This window comes from Gavia stellata, chromosome 3, assembly GCF_030936135.1.
Source record: "Gavia stellata isolate bGavSte3 chromosome 3, bGavSte3.hap2, whole genome shotgun sequence".
Classification (NCBI taxonomy): Eukaryota; Metazoa; Chordata; class Aves; order Gaviiformes; family Gaviidae; genus Gavia; species Gavia stellata.
The window spans coordinates 24,252,853-24,272,860 of record NC_082596.1 but is presented as its reverse complement, the minus strand read 5'-3'; the positions used below and the strand labels follow the sequence as shown (position 1 = coordinate 24,272,860).

The 20,008-nt window shown below is 39.4% G+C and overlaps 1 protein-coding gene across 1 annotated transcript in view; it reads left to right on the top strand.

Annotated features, from left to right (window-relative positions):
- VPS13B (vacuolar protein sorting 13 homolog B) overlaps positions 1-18,509 on the top strand; it is a 490,950-nt gene extending 472,441 nt beyond the window's left edge. The window contains exons 57-62 of the mRNA XM_059815701.1: positions 144-314; positions 6,975-7,151; positions 9,616-9,718; positions 10,378-10,627; positions 16,472-16,729; positions 18,070-18,509. Of these exons, the coding sequence (XP_059671684.1) occupies positions 144-314; positions 6,975-7,151; positions 9,616-9,718; positions 10,378-10,627; positions 16,472-16,717 (947 nt within the window). The 3' untranslated portion in view covers positions 16,718-16,729; positions 18,070-18,509. The remainder of the gene's footprint in view (positions 1-143; positions 315-6,974; positions 7,152-9,615; positions 9,719-10,377; positions 10,628-16,471; positions 16,730-18,069) is intronic.
- Positions 18,510-20,008: the final 1,499 nt, after the last annotated feature.

Genomic DNA, 20,008 nt, shown 5'->3' with positions numbered 1-20,008 from the left:
AAAGCATGTTACACATGGGCGACTTTTCAATTGACTTGCTGTTCTGCTCATAAGCTCAGTATTTCAGTGAGGCATAGAACGTCTCCATGTTTTAAATTAAAGCATTTTGATCCAGACCCAAATGTATATCTCCATGTATTTAGGTACACTGACGTCAATTACCAATCTGGCAACAAGTCTTGCTCGGAATATGGATAGGCTGTCACTGGATGAGGAGCATTACAACAGGCAAGAAGAATGGAGAAGGCAGCTTCCAGAGAGCCTGGGAGAAGGACTGAGACAGGGGCTCTCTCGTTTAGGCATTAGCCTTCTAGGTAACGTACTATTAAATATCAAGTTGAGTGATAATACTGTTTTCTGATCTGCTCAGCAGCCTTTTCTACATGTGAGTTATAATTGCAAAATCTGTTTGTTTTGGTGTTTTCTTGTGAAATAGCCTCACAGTATGTATATGAGATACTGTTTCTTTTCATCCAGGTTTAGTGACTTTTGTGTATGTTTTTTGCTGATAAAATAATTGCAGCTATAGAACGAGTTTGCACTCTCTTTGTGAAATAATGTTTTCATTGGTACATGATGTATATCGGAGAAGAAAAGAATAATTCTGCATTGGGCAGGATGACTTGTAACTAAGTCAGCACAAAGACGTCATCACACTGATGTTTACTTTCCAATGAGTTATAGGAATGCCTTCCGAACCTGCTTGTTTTTGCTGCACTGTAGATATCGGGGATTCTTGGTTTTGTTTGAAAACCACTTGAACTTAGTGCAGATGTTAAGTAAGCTTTGATGAGGAATTCTGCTTTAACAAAGAGACCCAGATCATCCTGATTCAGTGTAATTGTATTCATCAAGCAGCCAAGTGGTTTGGTTAAAAGTGAAGATTACTCTGGGCATTTCAAAATAGTACCTAAAAATTTGAAAACTAACCTGCACTGGAAAAAATCTCTGCAAGAAGTTTTGCAGTAAGGGGCTGGATTTTCTAGGTTACTTCTACTTGTCACACAGCAAAGGAATGCAGAACTGTATTGTTTGGCAGAGTTCCTCAGTATGTATTAAAGAGTATGAATCCCTTAGAGATCAAAGTGACCAAAAGCAGTCCAGTGCAAAAGGTTAGAAGAGCTGAAGCTTGAAAGGATTTGTCCTCTTTCCTAATCTTCAGTAGTGTACACAACTCCTAAATTTGCAACCGCAACCCTGAAAGCCCCAAAGAGGAAGTGGTAAAAATGTTACAAGTTTGGGTTAAGTTACTGGAAATTATTTTAAGCAATAACATTAGATGATGTGAAGCACTGTCATTTGATAATGCCTGTAAACTGGCAAGCAAGTGTCCTGGGAGAAATGTGCATAAAGGAAAAATTTCATACATTAGTAGCTACTATCCCAATAGTAAGCTCTTACTGGTGTTGCAAATCAAAGGCAGTTCGGAGAAGGTTTTATTTTTCCTTCTTGTTTTATTGGGTTAAGGGCAGTCAGGTTGAGTAGCTGGATGAAAGATTATACTTTTAGAAGCACTGTGTCAGCCTGGTGGATGTGCGCTGGTGAAATGGTTTGGTGATCTTGGCGCAGCTATTAATAGGACAGCGGGATAATGTGGTAGCTATCCCCTTCACCGACACACCAGAGCCCTTCAGAGCTAAAAGCACCAGCTGTACAGCCTGAACTAAAGAGCAAAACTTTGTAGCTTTGGCTGTAGCAAGGCAAAGTTTCTGCTGTTCAGGAAAGCTGGGAACTCATAACGTGCATGCACAAATACACCATTCCTGTTTGTCCCTGCACACAAGGCTTCAGCTGTTTGCGGGAGTACGACTGAGTTAAAAACAAAACCAAAAAAAAAGAGAATTTCAGTGTCCCTAATTCCCTAAGAAATCAAACTTCATTTTAGAAACTGAGAACTTCATATTAGCATTTAAACAGAGCTCCTCCGCAAGCTAGGATCTTGTTCTTATTCCTGCTGTTGTTATTTAGAGTTTCCTCCTTGCTAAATACCTCCGTTCTCAGCAGTGGAGGCAACAAAGCACGCAGATAAATAGCTACGGTTACTGCGTAGCTGGACTTCACAAGTATGGGACCTCTCACTAGGGGAGGAATCAGAAATATTCCAGTGAATTTGTATCAGGCATATTTTTTTTTATTTAAACCTGATTTTTAAAAAGCATGTTTTCTCTGTATACACAGCAGCATTTATGTAAATTGTGCCGAGACCTAAATTATGAATAGACCTACATTTCAACTTTTAGAAATGCATCAGAAAGCTGTTTCTGTCCTGATCATTTAGTTTAAAGAATATTGTGGCTTCCCCCCCAAAAACAGTTGTAGTTGAAGGGAGGTACCACCGTGCTGCTTTCTTTCACCAGCACTTCAGGGTAAACATGAACATGCTTACTCTAAAAACACTTCCAGGTTCTTTGTACATAATGAAACAAAGTGGAGCTGCTATGTTGTTTTACTTCACAAGGATGAAGAGTTCAGATGAGCACAGGAATGCAGAGAGTGAGACTCTTTGAAGTGGTAATTTCTGTGACTTTCTAGTTTTAAAATTGAGAAGTGTGAAAAAGATTTCTGGGATAGTCACAGTACTATCATGCATGTAAAAGCCATCTGACTCGTGCAAGCAGCTTAAAGAATTGCAAATGCAGATTTGATGCCTAGGCACAGGCATGTAAGAGCCCTCCGTTCACCGATACGTTGTGGTATCTACATAGAAAGAGTTGCATTTCTGATTTTTCTGAAAATCTGGCTCATGGTGGCCCTGATTCAGCAAAGCACTTAAGCGAGTGCTTAAGAGCTTTGCTGAATCAGGGCCAAAATCATGTACTCTTGTCTCCTCCTCAGTGCAAGTTGTTCCCTGTGGTACATTCTTCAGTGTTTTGTCCTGTCTCGTTTTAAATGACTCAAGCACTGTCAGGGTGTTGTTTGATTTGATTGTTAATCTTTGGCAGGCTGTCGACTTCTTTTCTAGTTTGGGGGGAGACTTCTGGGTCATTTTAGTAACATTTGGGCACAAAAAGAAGCAAAAACTTATGATAGGTGTGTTTTTTTCTTTTATATGATTAGACAAAAACGCAGTGAAATTGTATTTAAAATATTTAGATGACCGGCACTCCCCACCAAGGAACTATCTTTTGTATTTTGCATGACAGGGTCAAGCTTGAAAATAATAATTTATAACCATGTAAAAGATAATACTGAAACTATAGGTTTTATTTTCAACTACTGGTACTAGTGAAAAATATCGTATTGAAGTGGCTCCGTTTGGGAAGTAGAGCATTTCTGACTAACCAAAAAGCTGACAACTATTAGAAAAGCCGTTTTTCACGATGGTAAAAGTGCTCGACATTTCAGTTACTCCTTCCTGCTTTTGGGGAAAGTGAATGATAGTAATACTGACTGACAGTGTAACTGTGCTGCTAGAGAAGGTAAAGCCTGGATTTCAGAAGCTCACATTTTTGTTATTAAGGGTAGTGGTGGTTGTTCTTGCTGTGCAAGAATCACTGAATCGGGGCCACTCTACGTTTGCCTACCTACAAGCAAGCTACTAAGAGCCAGGTGAAGGTGTGTGTTATTCCACACACTAATTCTGCAAATTATATTCATGCATGCCAACAGGTGCTCTTTTCTTTTAGCTGTATTTTTATGTGATGTTTGCTGTGATGAGACTATGCTTCAGCCGTATTTTCGGTGTGAAACACTTGCGGCAATCCTGAAGGACAACAGAGAAAAGGAAGCAAAATGATTTCAGCTTGGCTGCCTTCCAGCCTTGTGGCAAAGCATGGCCAGTTTCTCCTGGTGGGGGATTTTTTCCAATTATTTCTTGGTCTGAAAGAGTTTGTCACAAGCAACCCGAGCTTTGCAAAGTTCTGTAAGCTGTGCTACATTCACCAAACATTGTCAGTCTGCGCACAAACCAGTTGCTGCCCGTAATCAAATTCTTCTTGAAGTAATTCAGTGATATACTCTGAGCTATCTGAATTTTGTAGTTATCAAAGTATCTTTTTTATGGTTACTGAGCACCATGTATTAACCGGAGTGCACCCCAGCTGATGTTTAGCAGATGTTACGGTGTTGCTGGAACCTCTTTGGTCCAGTAATGGAAGAATATGTTTTTGTTTTGTTGCTTTGGTGTTTAATTTTATTGAGGTTTTCTTTATACATACATAATCTGTGTGTACATATGTGGACATGCATATAAAATTGAATGCCTAGGGTAAGGAAGGAAAGAAAAATGGAGAATGGTTTCATTTAAAAAAAAAATAATGGGCAAGGGACATTACAGAGAAGGGACAGGGAAAGCAGTAGGACACTATAGCTGTCTCTAGACTGTGAGAATGAGAGTGGAAAAGGAGGAACCACTACATGTTCCTCATGCTCTGCTTTTCTGATACCCTACTGAAACCTGGGGGGAGAGACCTTCTGTGCATGGTGCTCCTACCGCTAACTTTATGTTAGAAAGAAAGAAGCCACATGGATACCAGGGGACATCTGCTTCACACACTTTCTGGTGCTAGGGGATGCAGTGAACCTCATGTGTGTGTCACCATTATCTCACTGCTGTTGGGTTTTGAGGTTGCTCAGCCTTTGACCTGATTTTTTTTTTCCTTTGCCCACACATGATGCACACAGGAAAGGAGCTGCACAGATCTGGCTTCCCCATGCAAGGGTGGTAGGACCAGCCACTCCTTCATGAAAGGAATAAGGTTATAGTTTATGATGTGATTTGTGGGCATGACCACAGCACGTGACCGAGTTAGTCAGTGAGTTGCAATTTGAGATAAGAGATTACAAAGGGTAAGCAGAGAGGGAAGAGAAGATCATTGGTTATATTTTTTGCAGGTAGAAGGACAGGACTTGCAAAAGAATTTGAGGTACAAAAGGGCAATGGCTTCACAGACAAGTTCAGAGCATGCATAAAATGGCAGAATAACAGAAAGTGTGGAAGTACTAAACAACTGGCTAATTAAGCTATATATTATTTGGGGTACTATATAAATAATCTTATATAACACAGTCACAGCAGTTTCCATTCTGTTTCCTTGTCCTCTGGGCCTAATTCCAGCTGAGAAGTGCCTCAAGCATACCACAGGTCCTTTGGAGTAGGCTCTTATTTATTATTACCTTATAACATTGCTCAAGTGTATTGCAGTAAATAATTTACTAGTGCTAGGACTTAGGTGGATTACATTTAATAAGGCAATAACTTCTGTTCTGAAAGTGGATGACCTCAATAGATAGGGTGAAGGAGGTCACAGGGTAACGTAATACTGTAACTTAGCAGAACACCAAGTATTGTTTTATGCCTTCGAATGCATCACAATTGTACAAAAGAAAAGACTGGACGAACAATCCCAATTGTGTAATGCGGTGTTGGGGTATTATTTTAGTCAAGCAGCAGGAGCAGCTGGTAAGTACCAGTGAAACAGAATTGAATTGAAAATTCTATCATTTCCACGGCATGGCATTAAGGAATTTTCATGGCCTTTGTGGTACAAAGGGTGAACATTCAGCTTCACGCTCAGCTTCAGTGACAGAGCTCAATAAAAACTGGGTATCACATTAAAAATAGACCAACATTTTCTGGGGAGATACTGTACGTTTATCAATAAAGGGTACACATATAGAAGTTGGAAGCAGTCTCTCTAAGAGGAGAGGGAGGCATTTATGGGGGATGCAAGTTTCTTGAATTGCTGATAGATAGTATCCCAGGGACAAGGATCTGGGGAAACGTGTGCTTTCTCATCCTCGTCTTTTCTTTGGACAGAATACCAGTGTACAAGTACAATATTAGTTCTTGTTGTTCAAAGTCAGCAACTTCCCTGTTTATCCAGTAACGGTAACTAAAACCATCTGAAAACCGGTTAGCAACTAGCTGATGAGCGCATGTCACGCTGGTAAACACATGGGGCCAAATACCTCGGCTGTGATTGTCCGAATCTGTGGAATTATGCCTGGATTTGCTTCCACATACAAAGCAGAATCTTCAAAGATGTCTGGGTTGCAGTAAAAATGCCTGGTTACCAAGGTGACACTTGGTCCTACTCCTTAAATAGTTGTTTTACCTTGATATTTGCAGGTGAAGGTGCAAACTGAGAGCTAGCTGAGGAGCCTGCAAACGTGCTTTTCACTGAGCAAAGAACCTCGGATCGGGCAGACCGTTTTCTAACTGATGTCACTTTGTCCAATTCTTGTACTCTAAGCAATTTCCAAATAGCTTATCTATCAAAATTACAATAACTAGAGACATGTCTGTGGTTAAGTGGCTAGAGTAAACTTAAGATCAAAGAAATGTACCACCTCACATACCTGTTTACATTTAAGAAGATTTAAGTCAGAGTTCTCTGTTGATACTAAAAGCTGGGAAGGTCACTGTGTCACTTGTAAAAGTTTGACCCATGCGCATTAAAGTAAAATATGATCGTTTTCACAAAAAAGTAACAAAAAGTCTCAAAGTCTAATTCTGCTAATCTTAGTAATATATCAAAAGTTGCATTAGCTTATGAACTTTTCTGGCAGTGGAAGAGGATATAAAAATGATCTATTGAATACAGGCAGTTTTTATTCTCATGAAGTCAATCTCAGGCTTACGTGAAAATCTCATTTCCATAACAGCACAAGTCTTCTAAAACTGGTGGATTTTATTCCGAGCCCAACATTTTCAGAATTACTACACAGAATGAGCTAAATTAAACTAACTCAGCAAAAGCATTTAGTGAAAGTAGTTGAAAGATGAAAGCATACTGTCAAGTTAAGTGGTCTGAATGTTTAAAAAAGTAAAATACATTAAAAAAAAGGAAGTTGAGATTTAGCTTAAACTGAAGCTAAGGTATCGTTTAGCTAATTGGTCGCATGCTAAATAGCTGTGTAAGAAGCATGGGGTACAGCCTGTAATCCAAGCAACATTCAGGTTCAGTAGTAAGATTTCCTCTTATTCTGGGATATTAATCTTCACTAATTACTGGGGACTCTTGTTTTTTCAGGTGCGATTGCTGGAATTGTGGATCAGCCGATGCAGAATTTTCAGCGAGTGTCTGAGGCCCAAGCTTCAGCCGGGCATAAAGCCAGAGGGGTCATCTCGGGTGTGGGGAAAGGAATCATGGGCGTCTTCACAAAGCCCATCGGAGGGGCAGCTGAGCTCGTCTCCCAGACAGGTTACGGTGAGTTTCTCTATTTCCAGCATCTCTGTTTAAATCTTAAAATGCTCTTCAGGTACAACCTGCTGTGTCTTACTTATTTGGTGTGACTTAGAGAAAGATATAGAAATGCCACTGCTGAACAGTTATAAATGTGCTGGTTTTCTTAAAAAGCCATCACGCTGTGCTTCTCTCTTGTGTTACCGATCAGCATCGTACGGCCACAGAAACACAGAATGCAGAAAGCATGAAGTAATTCTTGGAATACAGTAGAATTAGTTACAGAAACATATGTGCTTACAAAAGAGTTTTTGACATAAAAGTATTAGAGCAACACTATATCCAATTAGAGTGTTATTTTGAGATTGCTTTGTTATGGCAAGGAAAGAGTTGTGCTATCTCTACACAAAGAGAGAGATATGTTCCTGGGAGAAAGAAGTGAGTCGTGTAGTGGGACCGTCCCCTTTAAACTGGAGAGCTGTGAGAAGACAGTCCCATTTTTGGATATACGGGTAACCTTTTAACAACCAGAGGTGGGTTTTCCAGCTAGACTGGGTACTTAGTGGCAGTGGTGGTGAATCCTTTCAGATTGATGTGAATACTTCTGGACGACCAAAAACTGTAAAAGATAAAAATAAAATATCAAAATACTAATTTGTTTGTTTCCATTATCAATCAATCAAAGCTTTTGGTCTGGATATTTAAAGCGGGGGGGGGGGGGGGGGGGGGGGGGGGCAGTCAGGGAAGAAAAGCAGGGAGACCTGTTGATACAAGGTCAATGTGTCAATAGTTTTGCTTCACTAATTACACCGGACAAACCTTGATGATTTAAGCCTTTAATCGCTGGCAATATTTATGTTTGTGATGTGTTGATTAGAATACGAGTAGTTCTCCTAGGGCTTAAGTTTAGGATATTGTTTCCATGCTTCCCATTACATTCAGAACTCATTCCTTGAAGCAATCTATTTCAATAAATAATAAAACATTTAATTATTACAATTCTTTCAAAGTAACTTTATCGTGTTTGTATGCGTGTAAATAATAACCGTTCTGCTGAATTATGCATCCCATAGGTGTAAAACCTGTATCGGTAAAATCAGAAACTTTTGTCTGTTGTCGGCTGGCTCTGTGTTGTTTTTGCTGCCCTTGGCATTATTCTTTCTAGATTTAATTCCACTGCAGTCTTTATCAAGAAACTTGTAACAGTAGACAGAGACTTTTCATTGCAGATATGGTATACAAGACATCATGTTTTCCATGAGCATGTGACAAAAAGAGTTAGCCAGGAAAAAGCATAAAAACTGTATCAATAATAGCTGACAGTGCGTGACACACAAGAGTTCAAGTAACTCTTACCCACAACTGGATTGGAAGTGGGACCGTGCCTCTTGGGGGGACCGAGGGGTGGGGGACCACACAGAAATAAACACATGTTCTCTCTTTCTCCATCTGTAAATAACATTTTCACTCACATAATGCTGAGAACCTTGGTAAGCCAACTGTTACAACTGGGATGCTGCTTTTAAGTATTACCATCAACATGTGTGCTAAAAATTAAAGGGTTTTTTTCAGCACTGATGTTTTGTTTAAATTATTATCCATTGTGTAAAAAGGAATCTAAGTTATTGACACCCTTATGCAGAAATGCCTTTTGCTTCAATGGAATGCTTAATTAGACAAAAGAAAATTTATTTTCTTATTTAAAGAGTAACTTTGCACTAAACCGTGTTACACTAGTGCTTGCTGCTTAACCTACTTCCTGTCTGTCTTGCAAAAATTTTTGAAACTACTTAATTTGTGAATTTTTTTGCAACCCACTCATTCTTTCTGGTGACTATACCTCATCTTTAAAAGTTTACAATCCATTTGAAAGCATACGTACTGTATCATCTTCAGCTTTGGATAGTCTATTTAGAAACCTGTTTGACTGCTTCTTGTAGTCTCCGTTCTGTGCTGGCACTAAGAAGAATTCACAATAAACCTGATGCCCCAGGAGATCTCATAAATGTATATGGATCTGTGTTTAACAGCTGGATTAAGTAACCGAACATTTAAATACAGTATCTAGGCAAACTTGCCTTCTAATTTGTACCCATCATGACACGTATGTGGAAGTATTTTAATATTAAGCAAGAAAGTTAACAATGGTCTTGATTTTTCTACATAAATTCTTAGTGATGTGTCCGATCCTGCTCTGAGATGATGGCTCTCAGGAGCATTATGTTTCTCTTGATTGCAAGTGTATGGCTGATTTTTAGAACACACAGTGGGGTTTTTTTGTTTCTTGCTAATGCAAGATCACCGGGGTTAAGTGCACAACTCTTGCATTGTAATATTTAATGAATTATCTTGACTACAGCTTGCAAAGATGTGACATCATTTTGGATCTGCACTATTTTATGAACTGCTCTAAACAGATGACATCACTACAACATGTAACTGTTTTGTAGAAAACAACTACTAAGAAACTTAAATTCTCTCACCACAGGTATTTTGCATGGAGCTGGACTTTCTCAGCTTCCCAAGCAGCGCGCTCCTCCAAATGATCAACATGTTGAGCAGGCTCCAAATAGCCACGTCAAATATGTCTGGTAAAATTATTTAGACACTTGCTCATTTTTACATCCACGTTGTTTATTAATAGGTTCTGGCCTGTGGTCAAGTTAACAGGCTGCTTCCCTAGGAAAGGCTGAGTTATGGCAGTTTGTTTAGGAACATTAAACACAAAGGTAGTGCATAGAAACCCAATCTGCAAATGATGGGCTGCTGATCTGCTTCCAGCTTTGGAACTACAGAGCTGATCTTTATTTAATGGCATTCAGTGAGTTCTTACTTATTTATCATTGCGCCAAGCCCAAGAAAAATACTGCACATCTCCAGAAACAGCTGTTAGTGAAGATAGCTTTATTTTCTGCACTGACTTTGTAAGCCACTTCTCAGGGTAATTTTTCTATTAGGATGGGAAATAGGCTGACCTAGCACGGTTATTAGGCCAATTTTGCAGTGAATGATTAAGGAGTTTTGATAAGTAACAGTTTTACATTTATTCTCTGTATCTTAAGTCTCACATCTTTCAGTAATGGAGATTTGGAATATACTTCCTGGCTTATTTTATATTTGTAGGTGATAGCTACAGGCTTAAGTAAAAACATTAGTGATCGAAAGAAGTCTGGAGGATACAATGCATGACACTGACTACTTCTTTTTTTTTTTTCTTTTCCTTTTTTTTTTTTCCCCCTTGATAATGCAGGAAAATGCTGCAATCTCTAGGAAGGCCGGAGGTCCATATGGCCTTAGATGTCATGATTGTGAGCGGATCAGGCCAGCAGCATGAAGGCTGCTTGCTGCTCACCTCAGAGGTGCTCTTTGTGGTCAGCATCAGTGAAGACACGCAGCAGCAGGCATTCCCCGTGACTGAAATCGATTGTCTGGAAGATGATCAGCAAAAAGACCTGCTGAAGGTGCAGCTAAAACAACAGAGAGTGCTTTCTGATTTGGAGGTAAGGACTTGAGTATGATTTGCATTTGAAGGTAAAGTAACTCTGATGATGATGATGATGATGTTTTTGGCAATGGACATACTCACCTTTGGGTCGGGAGGCCAGAAGTCTAAGTGCCAAACCAGGAGACATGCTGTTTTCACACACCTCATAGTTGATTGTGTTGCCCTTTGGATGAAAGGGACGTGTCTCCTCTCTTCTGTCCTCTTATTATGACACTTAATATCTGTGACAGCAATTTTCTGAAGGAAAAAGTAGAGGAAGTCTGGGTTCTTGGTAAGCACTGCCTCTTTTCTGAAGAGGTTCTCATGACTACATGTGTGTGAGGTGTTTATTGTTTGGCATTCAGCATTGCTGCCTGTGCCTACAAAGTCACAGCGAGAACAGTTACTTTTATTCTTCTGTGAATTCTGTTTTAACAGCTCAGTGCTGCTGATGCACGCTCCTTTCAGCATGTTTCTTATCTTGCCACTTCCAATGCAGTGGTCTTGCTTGGCTGCCAGCTGTATTTACCTGCTTAGAATTTCCTCCTTCTGCAAATGCTAACTTTAAAATGGATCAGTTCTTTTGCTGAGATTGGATGCACCAAGTGTTTCCCAGTAAGAGCATAAATCCTTCATCTTCATACTGAAAGGTCTCTAAGCCATTTGAATACTGAGGTTTTGGATTAATTATCTTCTTTTAATGGTAGAAGAATGTTATATTTTTACACTTTCGGGAAACAATGTTTATTGTATTAAATTCTCAAGTGGAATCATATGAGAGATCATTTCAAAAACAAACAACGCATGTCCCAGTTGTTTTTATAAAAGTGTGTCAGGTAGTTCATAGACTGCTATACCAGAAATTTCTGTTTCAAATATAAGAAAAGAACATGTAAAACCCTGTGAAGTATGAGGTGTGCCAAAAAGTAGGGGAGGCTTCAGCACCTTCAGTAAAATCCTGACTTTGCTGAAGTCACTGAAGAGTTTTGCCATTGATTCCAGCACAGCAAGGACTTCATCTGTGTCATGACAGCACTTGGATTTTTTTGTGAAAGCTTTTTTTAGTGCTGAATTCTCTATTTACATTTATTGTCTTTCCACTAACCTCAGTCTCACAGAGTGCTGTTGACTGAAGTTGCCTTCTCTCACCACAAAGCTACATGAGGCATTACTTAAATTTTGATGCAAATGAGCAAAGCTCAGCTTTTTTATCCCTGAGTGCTGTGTGGTTGCTGGAGGCACACATCAGACTGAATCCAGACTATCCTGCTCAGTCCAGAGCTACTGTCCTGGAGGGAAGAGGGAAGATAATTTATTCTCCCTAAGGCATTTGATGCACACAACCCACCCTAACCCTAACTTTAGCACCAGCCCAGATCTTTTTTATTAGGCTGTAGCATGATGGCTCTTGTCTTTGTATCTGGTTATCCAAGGGATGAGGAGTGGGCTGCTGCTTTGGGGGAAGGGCTGCTTGTCCAAAGGTTGCTGCAAGAGGGTGTTGAGGCAGAGGGGCTGCCTGTCTGGGAGAAGGGAAGGAGAGGGACAGGGAGCCTAATTCTAGTCCCCACAGCTGCTGCAGCTGGTAAAGTATAGAACTTCTGGGCAAGTGGCTCCTGTACCTGTACAGCGCAACCCTACATGGCATGTGCAGATTCCAGCATTCCCATATACGCATGCTAGTACATGCAGTAAATGTGACCTGCTTTGGAGGTACTGGACCAAATACATGTTTTTTTCTGAAGTTCTGGATAGAAATACGGGAGTCCTGCTCCAGTGGCGTAGCAATGCCAGGAGCTGTAAGCCTTGAGCCACCCAGCCTCAGTACGCAATCTCTTTTGCTGACACAGGCTTTTGAGAATGCAGTGAAAATGTATGGCATGATAAAAGCAGTGAAGAGTACCTGTGCCCCAGGTGGAGCAAACTCAGTGACGGCAAGACAGCAAAAGCTGAGTGATGCTGTACAAAACAGAGCTGGCAAAATATTCCTTCAGAATGCAGACGCTGATGCTGAAATTTGTGTGAAAATTTTAAGAAATGTGCTATAAGGAGGAGCAGTTGAAAGTAAGGCAGACAAGAATAAGAAAGTTTAAAGTTTTTTATGCTAAGGCAGCTACACAATAAAAGATTCCAAAAGCTTCATGAAGTTTTAGTAATTACCTAGAGTTCTTTTGTAATTATTGTAGTTTTTTGCCTTAGTGGATTGGGAAATTTCGTACTTAGTAATTTCCTTCTTGCAGATGAGCATGTCAGTTCTGTGCTGCTTGGGGTGTTGCGTGCAGCGCTGGTGCTGGTGGGAGCCAGGGCCTCCCCTTCAGCTCCCTGACAAGAGCTTCTAAAAACTCTTTGAATCTGATTAGGAAAAGGAACCTTCGGAGCAGCAAGCTGTGACTTGCAGGTGAGCAGCCTCAGAGCTGCAGACCTATGGCTAAATAGACACGACTCCTAAATATTAATGGTAGGCCATCTTGTTGCACTGAAGATGTCCTCAGCTGAAGTGCAGACATGTCTGTATATGATGACATTAGTAAAGGTTACATTAGTAAAGAATTTTTAGCTGGAAAATGCCCAGTCAGGTCAACCAAAATATTATGGTGAGTTTAGCAAAATAGAGGTAATGTTACCAAATATAAATTATGTCTATATTTCTGATTAATTTAGTCAAAGATCCTAGACATAATACAACAAATTGAAACATTTCATTTCAACATTATAAAAATCCACTTTTTGTCTTATTGCTCACAAAAATAATTGCCAAAAGTTTTGTTTCAGCTCTGCCTGAAACAGTTTCTCCCCTTCCCTCTCCTCAAGCTTCTTGGAACTATTAGGAAAGAAAACATGAATTATTCTACAGCTGTAATCACCAGAGATGTTATAGAGCATATTTTGACTCCTTCAGCAATAGGTTTGCCTGATGGCTTGTTTGCCTCCACAATATATAACTTAATCCATCTGGCTAGGAATAGCCTGGATGGATTTTTGAAAACTCTGGCACTGACAACATTGTTATTGAAAGGGAAGTATTAATTGTACTTGGATCATCTTCCAAAGTAATTGAGACACTGCTTGCTTCCAGACAGACATCAAACTCAGAAGGCCTGCTCTTCCAGCTGCTCTTGGTATAGCTCATAATGTCAGGCAAAAAATTGAAGGGCCCTGGAATTTCAGATATTCCAGAACTTCTTTGTGATGATCTGCAAAAGGGTTTTCATGATAGCACTACATGATACCATCTCTGGAGCTGAAAACCAGTCTCTGGATTTTTCAAAGCAGTGAAGAAACCCCTAAAGATCCAAATCTCCTTAGTAGGTGTGCACAAAGCAGCCCATCAGTGCTACATACACATCTGGACTGTGCAACAAAAGCGCTGTAGCTACTGTAGAGTTTGAATTGCTGAAGGCTTATTCTTTATAAGCCGTATGGGAGTAATTTTAGAAAAATTCTGGAGTTCTTAACGCAAAAGTATGGCCTTCTAGCATGAAAGGACATGGTATCTTCAAGATTCCTCTAGCAGGTGCATTAAGCAACCCTGGACTAAGTTTTGATTCATTGAATGGTCTGGCTATTAACATTATAGTTGTTCAAAGTAGTGGGCTAAGGCACTTAGTGGCAATGTTAGGTCCCATTTAGGAAAAATGTAGAATAACAGCAATTCCAAGTTCTGTTGTTGTCTTGACAATATAAGCTAAACTGAAACTGGCTGGAGAAGCAGACAGTTGCAGATGAAGTCATCTGGAAGCAAGTAGGGTCCCAGTTACTTTGGAAGACCATCCAAGTGCAGTTAATATTTCCATCTGAATAATTATGCTGTATCTATCTGTGGGATAAAGCCTGGGCTGAATGAAGAATGGGTTCACAAGAGTAGGTGAGTGGGATACCAGCACCCTTTCCATCTCATTGGATACTTTGGGTCTTTTGGCCAGTGTGGAGGCAGAACTATAACCCAGCTTCCCCTGGGCTTACCCCCCCTAGAAGTAGAAATCAGAAAAAATGTGGAGCCACCTACATGCAAGATTTAACCCATAACTTAAAATCTAGTTTACATAGGTGGTACTTTAGCATATTTCTCTCCTTTCAACTGGTAAAACAGACTGACTGCTGAGATAGATGATAGATACGTTTTCTGTGCCACTAGACTGAAGACATGGTTCAGACACCGTTCTCCACTGTTAGCTGTGAGTCTGCTGCAGCAGTCTGCCTTCTGATTTTTCTCTCCCTTTAAGGGCATTCATGGAAACCACACTCTCCTCTGCCCATTTCATCATTTCCACTGTTTCTAAGCACAGGCTCCAACCTTGAGCTTCTGAGCTTGCTCATGAGCCTGCTTCCTTCAGCATTTTTGTGGTGATGATTGAAAACAGGAGTGTTTCTACTTGCTAAGCAGCAAATCCATCTCCAAAGGCATAGTAAAAAAAAAAAGAGGGGACTGTTTTGATTTGGATGTGACATCTGTCACTATCTATCAATCATATTAATTCTTTCTTCAAATAAGTAATGGTTTGTTTAAAATGAGCCTGGCAGTCCAGAGCTGTGACAAGATATTGATCATGGATGTTAAAATGAATCCAATGGCACTGTTTGATATCATCACATCTAGTGAAGCATGTGTAAAACTCCCTGAAAGACAGACAGAAGAGAGCAGTCTTTCAATCCTTAGCATGACATCCAACAAACACATTTTAAACCGTACAAAAGTGAAACTGGTCAGCAGTTCTCAGAGTGTAAATAAGGAAGCATTAAAGCCTAGCCCTAGGATAGCTTCTGCCTTTTTGTTCATTGTCACATTTTGGAAATAACTTCTATTCTTAATGACTTTGCTAGTGATACCAGTGTAGCATCCATGGTGGTATTTCTGAAATACATTTTTTCAAAACCATGCAGCTAGCTTGATGCCTGCTTTTTCTTCTCAAGCTAGTCATAGTCATCTTCAATTTCTTCTTCAAAAAAAGGGCACAGCAGATTGATCTTCCAAAGCCAGGTTTGCCCATGGCTTTTCATCTAATACTTTATCTGTTTGGAACTGAACCATACGGTGGATGCCACCCTTCTGTTGACAGTATTTGTTTTACTGTATTTTTTTCCACTAGAGGTAGGTTACTTGCATCCCTCTGGCTAGAGCCTTGAACCTCCACATATTTCAGCCTGCAAAAAGGGATTTCTTCAGAAGAGTCCTTCTAACTCATGGTGGTGGAAAAGGCAGTTTGCATAGAAACTTTAATTTCTTCTCCAGAAACAACACACCCAAACCATCTTTAGTAAAACCCTTTTGTTTTAAAAAAATTTAATTGTGTGGGTCCTCTGACCCAGAATGGCTTTTTTTAGTTACCAGAAGCAGATGGATATATCCCCTCGTAGAACATTCACCTGGAAGGTAGCTTCTAGTCTTTATTTTAAATCAAGTAAGTTAAAGACTTAACTGCCCAGATATAGCTATGGGCTGCCTTTAATTGTACTTTATGAGAAAATGTTTTTGCTAATTAGCATTGCTATCTGATAAGCACTGCTAAGAGCTACTGGCTTTTTTCTAAAAGGGGTTCAGATGCTTTTCCTGTCTACAAATTGTTGAGCTGTTGTAAAGATCTACAAGGTGTCCATCCCTGAAATTCTCAAAAGATACTGCTTAAATTTTCTATGGCAGAGTTAGAGCTTCTCAGAAGTGTCCAAAACAGCAGAGAGGACTAATCCACCAAGCACTAAACTATGGGAGAACACTGTTGATTAAAACATCCATTAAACTATGTTAAAAAAGATCCCAGGGAGGAAGATTTTTAACTACAGAAAGCAACATGGAAGTTACTGTCCTTACCACTGAGTTCAGTTAATGTCAATTACTCGGTAACTATTTTATCTTATCTGATTTCAGGCAGATGGAGCTAGAGAGAGACTATCAGAACAACAGTACAACCGCCTTGTGGAGTACATCACAAAGACATCTTATCACCTCGCTCCCAGCACCTCGACAGTGCCAGCATTGCAAACTGTGGCTACCGAACCCCTTCCAACTATAATGAAAACATATCAATATGTAGTTGATCCAAATTTTGGCCGAGTATTCATTAGCAAATTCACCATGGTGAAAAATAAAGCCTTGAGGAAGGGATTTAATTAATAATTATTTGTGGTGAGTATAGTAATATCTTACCGTTTTGGAAGTAATGCTTTTTCTGCAGTAACCTACATCAAGTAGAGATGCATATAATTTTTGAGGGAGTAGGAGATGATAACAAAGCTAAGCCCAATAGCTTTTCTAATCTTGACAACATTCCTGCTCCCTAGCCAAAATACCAGTACTGGAAGGAAAGTGTTCTAGCAAAAACGAGTAAAGTGAAAAGGAACAGCCTTGGCCTATAGCTCAATCAAAATCCTTTTTCTTTTCAATAACCAAAAATCAGAGAACAAGGAAAAATTGCATGCATACAGATATTTTCGCCACACACACGTGTATCAATACCTACTATATCATATTTTAGGGTCTGCCAGTTTCTGTAATAAACCAGGTTTATAACTCAGCTGTAAAAACTTGCTCAAGGCTGAGCCTTTCCCCCCACACATGCACTCCCCCCAACACGTACGTCCTGAGGCAAAACATTTTCCCCCACTAAATCTGAAAAACCCAGTGTGGCTGTTTTAAGTTACTAGTGACAGCTGGGTTTTAGCACCACTTTAACCTTAAAATAGCTTCCTTTATTTGACTGAAGTTTTGCAGGACATTAGTCCTTAACGTAAACTAGTGCCTTTGTGTGGTTTGGAGAACAAAACACGAACTACAACATTAATTTATTTTTAAAACTGTCTGTATACAGAAACTTTATTTTATCCACCATCAAATTTTTAGAAGGCTTTTCAATGTATATATGCCATTGTGCATTGTCTGGTCGTTAGCTGGATGCTAACATGCAGTTCAAAAACTTAAGAAGCAGAGCTTAGTCTCCTTAAAATCTACCAAAAATCTGTAAGCTCAATGTAACACAGATGTGCAGGTGCTAAGTATAGCCTTGTTGGGTCTCACTTAACATCTGATCTGCACATACTACATAGTACATGCTCACTTAAGCCCTAATTCATTTTATGCTTATCGTCTTTGAACAGATAAAAGCAGGGATATTTAGAAACATGACCTTTCAAATATGTTTGTGCTGAGCAAAGGGAGTTTTTTTTTTTTCCAAGCTGATCAAAAAGTATGGACCCACAGGTACCAGTTACCTTAATATTTAGTGATGCCATCACAATACACTTACTTATGAATATGATGTTAAACACATCAAAGCCTTCTAAGTAAGTAAGTGTCTTATTTTTCAGATGTTTTACAGTTTCTAGTAGACGAAAAATCACTGTCTCTGGGCACAGTTAGATTACTTTATAAACCAAATCTGGCTATGGCAGTTGTATTTTAAAAAACAAAAGCTTACTTGGTTTTCAACTGTGTGTGTTACTTTTCTTCCCTTTTCTACTTACTTACAGACATGAATTTTGTCTGGGGATTCCTGAACATGGCCGGAATTGGAGACAAGAACTGGAATAAAATCTGATCATCATTTGGAGCAGATACGTACGCTTTATAGCTAATAACTTCTATGCATACTTGATATGACCAAATGCACAGTAAATAAGAATGTAGTAACTGCAATGTTTTTCTCGTGAGTTCTGTTTTGTTAAAAAGTATTCCTAAAAGCCGTGTCTCTTGTGTACTGAAAAGACAGAAGCCTGGGATCTGCATTGTCCTTTTCTGACTGTGAAATAAGCCCATCCATTATCAACTTTTCATACAGTGATTTAATAACTTAGTCATTGTTTAAATAACACTATTTAAAAAAATGTATATGTATATACACACATGCTTCATTCCTGAATATTTTATGGAAATAGTTTAATACTTCTAATTTTGCATATTGGTTGGTAAATTGTAATATAATGAGATTGTTTAAAGATAATAAAGCTATTCCTGTAGTATTTGTTTTTGTGAGCTATTTGGTCATTCAGTTACAAAGGAATGAACAGGTTGCGGTGTAGAACAATGATAAGACAGACGTACAAGCTTCATGTAGACCCCATTAGATTCCAGTTGGTCACTGGACTTCATCATGTACCAGAGAATGCAATAGATCATGACAACACTTTGGAAGTAAAAACTGATGATTAGCTTGCCAAAAAACATGTGCTGAAAAGTTTTATGCTTTTGTGACTAACTGAATCAAAACAGCACTGTAGTCACCATTTGAATTAATTAGACTACTCTGTTCATTATTTATGTAGTACCCAAACCAGCCAAGAGGATGCAAACACACCTGTAAAAAATGAGGGAAGGCAGCCGTTTAATTTCTAAAAGCTTGTAGATTGCAGCCATTGTTTAAGATACATTTGTGTTTTTCCTGAATTATGTTCTCCTGGAATAAACACTTGCTTAAATTACACTCTTCTTCAGTGAATTAAGCTAGCATCTTTACTCCATTAGGCAGGTTCTTTCTCCCCCTTCTGACCACATGTATGGAAACATGTGTGGAGACTGCATATAAATCAGCGTCTCCTACATATGAGCTGTGTGAACTATGAAAACAAAGTTGTCCAAAGAGCAGCTGCCTGTACTTAGTTGCTAAAGCACTCCAATGTGTATGCTTAAAACATGCCTACTCTCATAATGCTCTTTAGAGCTGGAGAGCTCACAACTTCAAATCTATCTTTTTAGTTTGCTTCCAGAACAATCAATCATTCCTCAAACACTCAAGAATAAAGCCAGCCAGCCAAAAATTTGAAGGCATGGTCAGGCTTATACACGGCAAGACCTTCCCAAAGTAATTTAGGTAAAACAATTCCTTTTTATATATTATTATTTCATACATAAATATAGCAAAAACCTTTACAGACAGTTGGGATGGTCTCAGCCCAGACAAGCCTGTTTTTTAGCTCTGCATCTCCTAGAAACAGCATGCCAGATTCTGTAACAAGCAGCTGATTAGGGTCTAACACACACAGGTCTTTCTTGTATTATGCTAAGTCCCACCCCCAATTGTTTGTAGGCTAGGATTAGCTGAACTTTTGCTGGCAAAGGCAAAAAGAAAAAAAAGGAAAATTGGTGGGTTGGTGCTGATTTCAGAAGAGAAGGTTAGCCTTTCTGCCTACTCCTACATTGGGTACCCAGCTTTGCCGCTCTTCCCACTCCAGAGGAAAGCGAACTATGGGTTGCTTGGCCTTGCCTCCTGAAAGGAAGTACTTGCTTTGCATCCATTGTGAAACTATAATATATACAGAAAGCAACAATTATAACCTGCAGACTCTCAAAGCACAGACATAAAAGTTACAGCTCACCTTTCTTTGTTGTTGTTGAATACACTTAGCCAAAGACATCTCTGAGCACTGCTGTATGGTCAAAAAACTATCTTCAGTCACAATCCTCTCATTTCTT